At 44.9% G+C, this 9,170-nt stretch overlaps 1 protein-coding gene across 1 annotated transcript; it reads left to right on the forward strand.

The window, feature by feature from the left end:
- Window positions 1–1,791: 1,791 nt before the first annotated feature.
- LOC144142117 (cytochrome P450 2D1-like) lies at window positions 1,792–8,812 on the forward strand. The gene is made up of 3 exons (XM_077673520.1): window positions 1,792–2,041; window positions 5,252–5,442; window positions 8,580–8,812. Exons 1-3 carry the CDS (start codon window positions 1,833–1,835, stop codon window positions 8,777–8,779), a joined length of 600 nt encoding a protein of 199 aa, XP_077529646.1. The 5' UTR covers window positions 1,792–1,832; the 3' UTR covers window positions 8,780–8,812.
- Window positions 8,813–9,170: the final 358 nt, after the last annotated feature.

A 9,170-nucleotide genomic window follows, 5' to 3' on the forward strand; every position in this document is an offset into this window, starting at 1 on the left:
CAAAACAACCCATCGTTTATCATCAATCCCAACCCTTCCCCAGAGCAGTGGGAGGGCCTGCTGACCAGCTCCCATCACGCTGACCAGATCTTTCTGGTGACCCGTGCCAGGGCTGCAGACAAGGCCCAAGGGTACCTGGACTGAGGCGAACCCACCCCCTGAGCGACTGCCCAACCACCGCAGTTTGCTCTATTAAACATATTAGATGCGACTGCATCTCATTCACTCGCCTTGTCCCTCCATACGGCGTTGTCCGCACCTCCCCCTACACTATAAAAAAAATAATAGTTAGCGGCGCCCGGTTTCGATCCCACGACTCCGTGGGCGGAACGCGAGGTACATGGTGCTCTTCCCACTGCGCCACAAAACCGAGACAGAATCAAATGCTACGAACGCGCCTTATATCCTTGACTCATTCAAACTACGTCAAGAAGCTGCTCATACAACGCATGATGGGGCAATGATTAACACTTGCAATAAAAGAAAAGAAGCTCCCACTTACAGCAACAATGATGGAGTAAAGGTCGTTGCGACAGCGAAGCCCCAAGCATACCACTTAGAGAGTTTGACCAAGATTGGCCAATAAAACATAATAATAATTTTAAAACATAATAATCATACGCGTTCCCGACACGTTTCACGCAATTTCAGAATCAATCCAACGGAAACACCAAGTGAACCCCACAATGCGTCGCATCTACACAGGGTTCCCCTCGCGGGGAGGTGGGCGAAATTTATTCTCTTTCTCTCTCTGGTTTAAAGGGCGACCAAAATTAACTATTTCAGTCCATGTGTGCTCCTTAACTTACTAAACGGGTTTAACAACTCAATACTCAACAATTCCGTATTAAGAAATGATATCTATGCACACTATCGCCCCTTTGCATCCCAAACGTCTCTTCGAGGCTGCTGGGGCACTCTAGACTCATTCACATGAGAAAGAGGTAATGGGCAAGTCCGCACACAACTGTGCGTGCTCGCTCAATTTTTCGTCATTTCATTTCAGGTCCCTTTTATGGAAAAATTGATCTGATATCTGGTAGCGACTGGCTTTCTATGGACACTATATAGCCTTACAATAGAAAGAGAAGTTCAGGAAAAACAATCCTGTCGGCTAAATCCAGAACTCGCATGTGCTATCGGCGTCAAATGAAACGCGAACATGAAAACATGAACCTGAACACACAAACAGCGCGATTTCTTTCCATGCAAGCCAAAATGACTCGTGGCTTAGTTACAAAAACAAAGTTGGGAAAAGTGCATTTCTAAACATACCAATAGCAAGGCATTATATGAACCCTACGAACAGTAGTTTTCAATTTCGCACGTTCCTGTTTTTATTGTCGTGTACGCGTTTCATTTGATGTCGATAGTACCTTTTTTTGAAGGATTACGTTTTACAGCGCAGCTCTATATACCTAGGTTTTCACGCAGAGCTGCGTGGATAAACCGGCTTAATCATGAGATTTTTCCCACTTTGTGGTCAACGGGTTTTGGGTTAAAGATGCCAATGAAGTGGCAGGGAAACAGTCACCTCCATGATTGTCCGCTAGAAAAACTAGTCGTTTCAGGTTTCATTTAGCTAATTGGTAAGGAAGTACGCCCTATCGCAAATTACAAAACAAACTGTTTTGCTTAGTGCAATCCGTGGACTTTTCCCAGCTTCGCTTTTCACCCTTCTTCACAGAGTGAAATCGAACAGAATTCTGACAAATTCCTCCATTCTTATTTGCCTCAGTTACTTTGTACGTTGTGGCTAAGTTTGTTCGCCCTTTTTTCCTTCAGACAGATATCTGATTGGGCACATTGGTAACTTCATTGTTGCTGGAACAATGTCCCCCTGGGACTCCATGCAACAGACTTTCGTACTCCTGGCCATCCACAAAGACACTTTTCAAAGGAACGTTCAACAGGAAATTGACGACATCGTCGGACAGCACCGGTGCCCCACATGGAAAGACCGAAAGAGCATGCCGTTCACGCTGGCCTGGCTGTGGGAAGTGGAGCGATGGAAAGCGGCACCCATCAAAATTCCAAGAGAGTGGGTCACGTGCATTTTATTTCATGACGGTGGTGGTTCTTAAAACTGGGGATCGAGCAACATTTCAAAGAATCGTTGGGGTCCTTAACCATTGGCCAATTCTGCGGCAACCATTGCACAAAATATAATTCGTGTTTATTTTCATAATTTTGCTATGTAAGCGGGGCTGTTAGCTGGAAGACGTGTGTTCTAGACAACTCTGAACTATTATTTCAAATATTTGTCTTAAAATTCCCACCTGTCAATTGCGGCTGGCATCAAAACAATATTTACAGCAAGCAATGACGTTTGACTATCCGAGGGTAACAGTTGCAATTTGCAGACAGGGAACACATGCTGTGTTAATACACAAAGTAGGTTATGCATAAGGTCAAGCGGTGAGAAAGCGCTTTAGCCTAGGCAACGAAAAATAGAACAGAATCTAAATATTATTGCGTTTCACATGCCGTAACTGCTAATCAAAAGAGAAAGAAGAAAGAAAAAACTAGGCGCAGAGTGACAATGTATGGAGTACACTAGAGAAGCACTATCTTATTATAGATAATGAACAGGTGGGTTAGCTCTGTCCCAACGAATAATGGAGCAAAACAAATGCGTGCCTTGGATAATAACTTAAGGAATCGAACCTACCACTTGCTACTACGCACCCTGGAAGGCAGCACTTAAGAACAGACAGCCATGGGAATAAGCATGATAAGTAGCGCTTACGGATATCAGGTAAACGTCATGAATTGGTATACCACTTTCTCTAAAGACATCCTACCTTCCATTAGGATGATGTTAGGGAAAGTTATATTGTTCGGGCTTCCATGTGCTGCAAGAAACAGAGGATAAGTCATCTTCCGGCCGAACCAACAAATACTTCGAAAGACGTTGTAAGTAAAATAACAGATATACTTCTATGGGAAGATAAGACAGCCCAATTTGGCGTAAAATGATCCATTGCCAAGGGGCGTTGCAGCAGTGGTCTAGATCCGGTAGGAAAAAGGAATCATTCCTCCATTCAAACTGATAGATAGATAGATGTAACTTAAGGAAAGGGCTGGCTCAGAGGCCTATAATAATGGTAGAGCGGATAAATGAATGAAATGAATGAAACTGATAAATGAATGTTTATTTTGGTTGAAAAGATACCCCTTTTAAAACACGACCTTTTCAAAGCGGCTCTTTCAAACACCAGCAGAGAAGCTGCTGTTTTCAACGCTTTTTTCGGTTGCAGTGATGAACCAGTCAACAAATTCCAGAGATACAGAAATATACTTTGCTCTGTCAATGTAATTCTCGAGCAAGATAGACCTTTCGGGACTCATAAAGGGGTTAACAACGCACAAAGACGACGACGCCTTTCTGATGCTACACCAACTAACCCACCAAGCATCCTCATGAACTTTCGCGTTTGTTTCAAAACGCTAAATTTAAGGCAGCGTTCACCGCGTTTTGTCATAGTGTAATTACATGCTTTTGTGCATATAGTTGTTTGTCTTTGTAGTGTGCACATATTTTTCTCTGGTACTTCAGTAAACGTAACGTGATATTTATTTACCCTGTAAAGGCATAACTTTAAGAATTTCTTTCACCCATTTTCGATTACACGAACATCTACACCGTTATTCTCGCATAGTGAGTGGTGCACCCTAACAATAAATAGTTTATGTCAATCTTGCTGTTCTTCCACGAATGAAATTGTTTTCAATCAGGCGTACGTGGCAGGCAACGAATCTTAGGTACTCTACAGAAAAATGTTTCATGAAAAGCGCCGGGTCATAATCACGCTAAATGCTACCGTGCCGTAAAAATTGCCACTTTTCCATAACAAGGTTTTATTTGATTGCCACGTAATGAAGTGCAAAGTACGGGTGTAGTAAAAATAAACGTTTGTTGAAGCTACCTTTTGCATAGCACAAGACAAACAATACACAAGCGGCGAACAAACGAGTACTAAGTGACTTTTTGATTTACTTTGTTTTATTTTATTTCGACGTTTTTTTCTGACATATGTTGTCTAGGTAGAGATGGCTAAAAGCAGGCTGCCTTTATTCTGAACTACGCAACCTTATTTCCGAACGTTGTACATTGCAGAACCGTCGGAATAAATCATAAACTTGTTGAATCATCATGAGCAGTATGGGTTGGCAAATGACCAGCCGGCGCAGGCACCCTCTCAAAAAAGATTGCCCGACGAGGCATTCAACAGAAGAAACTGATTGGAGCTAAGCCCCAACTTGCTTCGAGCTTGAAACACAGAGTAAAATAACTGGCCCTGTTCACGCACCGGTACCAAAACAATACCCGAGAAGCGGTAACAAAACAAGTAAATTTATCAAGAGATTGTGGCAACTCCATGTGTCCGCAGTGACCTTGGCGGAACAAGCGAAAGCCTTTCTCCACTGTCGATGTGAAAAAACACTTTTGTGTTGTGTGGCCCAATATTGTAACGAGCACGCACCTCTGACGTGGCATGATGCCAAAAGAACATTCTGTAATTGTTCCAAAAGTCAATTGTTTTGTCAAAAATGGTGTACGGACAAATCTAAACGTAGTAACAACTTGGGTCGTTCAGCAACAAAAACCACTCCGTCTTTTAAGTGCAATGCACTTCTTAAGCGACCCTGAACCTGCGTACACCGGCGATGTCCGCGCACGTGGAGATGGGCGCGCGCAGCCTGGCCGCTGACATGGCACATACCCACGTGGGGGATTGGCCAGGAATCTCCTCGTCTTCCTTGGTAACGGGGGGAGATGGGCGTGCGCTGCCTGGCCGCTGACATGGCACATACCCACGTGGGGGATTGGCCAAGAATCGGGCGTGAGAAGGGCTAATGCACCTGCTTAAAGGAGTACTGACACGAAATTTCAAAGCTGAGATCCGCTCTAGCAATCAAGTACAACGACAACACAAATAGCTGTCTGTGAATAAATGCATCTTTCTTTCTTTGTAGTTGTGTGTGTGTGTGTGATCTCTCTTTCGCAAACATTACCGAACCGCGCAAATTCAACTCGTGCATTCGCACTTTCACATTCTTCCCCTCGGGAAAATGCGGGGAATTTTTATAACTGACCCCACAAAAGAACAGCTCAGTTTAAGGTGTACGAAAAGCAATAGCGCAAGATTTTTTTCGAATAGATTCTACCGTTCTGCAAGGTGCTTCGCATCTTTCGAACATTATAGACTGTCTTTAATTTTTCCCGCCACTAATCCCGACTTTTCAGAGCACGGGAAGATATCGTCGTCGGTGATCTCTTTGTACCAAGGGGCACTGTGGTTCTCCTCAACAAGTGGGCCGCGCACAAGGATCCCCGCTACTGGAGAGAACCGCACAAGTTTCGCCCCAGCCGGTTTCTAAACGATGACGGATCCTTTAATGAGGAAAAGCCAGAAAGCCTGGTTCCGTTTTCCTTGGGTGAGTTTCAACCTCCGCGGTGGCGTAAAGGTTAAGGCGCTGTGCTGCTGAAAACCAAGGGCACGGATTCGATCCCGGCCCGCGGCGGCTCCTTTCTGATAGAGGCAGAAGGCGAATTCGCCGGCGGTGTGTCGAGATTTTGGAGCGCGTTTAAGATCCCCAGGTTGTCAAAATTAATCCGAAGCCCTGCACTACGGCGCCCCTCATCGCCTGTGAAACGTAGGCGCGTTAAGCCTCACTGTCAATCAGTCAATAAATCAATCAGTCAATCAATTAATCAATCAATCAACTTGTGTGTGGGACACTATCTTGTTCTTGATCATAACACCATTCAAATGCGATAGAAGAAACAATTTCATTCGTTTTAGGAAACCATGAAATTGCACAATTTTTAAAATCATTTTTGGCAGTTTCTAAAGTGAAGGCACCCGCCGCGGTGGCTCAGTGGCTAAGGCGTTGCGCTGCTCAGCACGAGGTCGCGGGTTCGATTCCCGGCCGCGGCGGCCGCTTTTCTGATGGAGGCGAAAAGCAAAAACGCCCGTGTGTACGAGATTTCGGCGCACGTTAAAGATCCCCAGGTGGTGAAAATTAATCCGGAGTCCTCCACTACGGCGCGCCTCATCGCCTGCGTTGCGTCGGCGCGTTAAACCCTACAATCAATCAATCAATGTAAAGTGAAGGCAATGGCGCGAGGGTTCAGATAAGAAGATTAACCCTGGGCCCACTGAATACTCCTGAGATGAAGAACGGCACTCGGGGTACTAATACGGCCAAGGGAACTGCTGAAGAATATCATGCCGTGCTAAACACCATGCTTAACATATCTACAATGGCTTGCAGAGACACTTAACTTCAATCGCACTGTTTCAGCGCTATAAGAAGACGTGAAGAACCCATAAAGAGAAATGTGGCAATATACGTCGAGCCCCAATCTCCAAATGTAATTCATTCCATCTTCCACACCCCTACCTTTATATCGGTTATTAATTAAACAGGCTTTCGTGCGAACCAGAATGTTGATGAAGAGCTGATAGAAATGCAAGGCGGCTGCTAAAGTTGGTTTGCCTGTGTTTTCTTACCCATATGATTATCAGTTTATAGACGAAAATGAGATTGAGATTGGCTCGTGATTGTTATCCTTAGTTTTTAGAAAATTGTGGCTTCTGAAAGAGCAAGTAATACGTATATAAGTTACATGTAACTATGCTGAAAGATGAGGTGTTATGCCAAGGTATATAATGCTGAAAACAAGAAAAGACGTAGCAATTACAGCCAGTAGTGACCTAACTGTGTGGTTTATTGGTCCAAAACCATGTCCTGCAGCGGTACCATAAAACGTACCAGCAACGCGCGTGCCGTTTCTCGCGCTATTTGCTATGCATGAGCAAGGTCTTGCAAAGCACAATGACAGGATACATTATCCTAACGTGCCGTTCACATAAAAGCGGTATGTGTAGTTTAGAGGCATGGCTCTAGATAACGCCAGGATTTCTGTGAAAGTTATATTTGTTTGTCTGCTTACTTTTTTGTTAATGGGTTTAAAACTAAATTAGGGGGGTGCGTGTGTGCTCTAGAAAATACTTGCTGCTCCCCCATTCTTCACACTGCAAATATTTTCTGCGCAAAAACACTGCATGATTCAGGAATGGGTCCGACATGTTTAGCTTTTTTGCACGTTCCGGTGACGCATTGGGTGATATTGAAAATTTGTATTTCTTTTTAACTCGCCATATGTGTGTCATGCGGGTCCACCTGTCCACGGCGGCGGCCACGTCAGTGGTACAGCAGAGGGGGACAAGAATCTCTCGGTCCGTACATGCCGCCAGTGGAATTTTATTGCGGCAACGTTCTGGGCTAAAGCCCTTGTAGGGAGCAGACTCGGTTGGTGTGGCTGATGCGGCTCCCTAAATTTATTTGAAGAGCGCATGCATGCCTGCCAGAACTGAGAGCGGCGAAGACGAACTACCGCCCACCTGCTCAGTCGTGTTCGATCTCTCGCGTGGCACAGCTTACGCTGGCCAGGCACCGCTGATGATGATTCTGGCGCTCATGATGACATGGCGATGGTGTCGCTACACCCTCCAGAGGGAGCGTGGCTGAGATTTACTACTAGAACAGCTTTCAGTCATAAATGGGATATTCTAACATTGCGCGGGGTTGAATGAATACGGGAGGGTATTAAGGTGCTGAGTAGTGTCCATATTTTATGCTACCGAGGTCATGACGAAAGGGAGAAATTTAGAGTAGGTTTCCCGGTTCATAAACAGGTACCGCAGGAAACTGGAGAAATTGTACAACTTTAGGGAAAGGAAACATCGAGCTGGGACGAAGAGACAAACAAGACGCACAGTGTTAGAATATTCAAACTTCCAGCTACGAAAGTTTCTACGTGGAGGTGGAATTGGCAGTGACTAAGGTAAAAGCAAAGTACACTATAGTGATGGGAGAATTGAATGCAAAAGTACTAAGAAGCGACTGATCAGACGTGTGGCAGGAAAGCTATTGGAGCAGGGAACATAAAAATATTTGTAATCTATCTAGTCACGAGAAGCCGGTCTTCCTCGCTTCGAGCTTTTTTCGCGGTATTGTCTGATTTTTCTAAGTCACCTGCGCGTTTACGGCTACTGCTTCTTATCTGTATAAACCTGAGATCTACTAAATGACCACGTTCTGGATTTTGTTTCAGATGTACCCTTACCTCGTTTGGTATGGGTGTTACGGCGACCCTGCTTCGTGTCGCCGAAGAGTTGGCGTGTCGCGGGTTCTGGTCCGTTCGATTGGAGAATTGTTGGAGAAATCGAGCAATTTGCGATTAACCTAAATTAATCAGAAAATGGTGCGGATTTTTGCTTCCCTTGTTTGCGTCGGGGTTTCTTAGGCAAGGAATATCAGCCGAGCCCACGTGGTGCGGATTTAATAGATTGGGTTGCCGTTGATCATTAATCCGCAATAAGTGATGTGCGCGCCTTTTCCAGTCAGCGGGTGTGTTGCGTTGATGGGTTCCCCTTAGAGATCCATGGCAAATATGTCACATGTAACTGTTTTCAAGAGAAAGCTCTCACGAACACATTTTCACCACACACTTAATAAACGTAGCTTCAACGTGTTGACTGGACATTTCTCGCTTCTATTTACAGGTAAGAGATCGTGCCCGGGAGAGAAGTTCGCCTTGATGGAAATGTTCCTGATGATGACGTTCGTTCTGCAGAAGTATACTGTGATGCTAGATAAGCCGATTCCACAAGACGAAGAACACCCAGACGTCTGGCTGTGCAATCCATTTGCTGTAGGGCTGCGGTTCTTGCCCCGACTGAGCTCAGCCATTTACGGCCCTTGAGCCCCTCCCTCAGAATATAAACTCAGGGTTACACGGAAGCAGTGTTAGCTTGAGGGTTGTGCCAAATACGGCGCGGAATTTCAAATACACTTCCAATAGTAAAATCAATCATAAAATACACAACAATGCCCCAGTCGAAGCAATTTCATCAAGCAAGCTTTCCAGTCGAAGTTTTTCAAGGTGGTGGTGATGATGATGATGGCGGTGATGATGATTAGGGTAATGATGATGGTGACCTGGTGAGCATTTTGTTTTGGCTGCGTCTAATCTCACGGCAGCCATAAGAATTACCTCCGGAAAATTCTTGTTCCACAAAGGCTGGCTGGTTTACAGTTCGCTTAATATTATTACTTCCCAACGTAACCCAACATAACATAACCTCACCGAACAT

Source organism: Haemaphysalis longicornis, unplaced genomic scaffold (genome assembly GCF_048455015.1).
Source record: "Haemaphysalis longicornis isolate Haplotype H1 unplaced genomic scaffold, Haemaphysalis longicornis Haplotype H1 scaffold_6, whole genome shotgun sequence".
In the NCBI taxonomy this organism is placed as follows: domain Eukaryota; kingdom Metazoa; phylum Arthropoda; class Arachnida; order Ixodida; family Ixodidae; genus Haemaphysalis; species Haemaphysalis longicornis.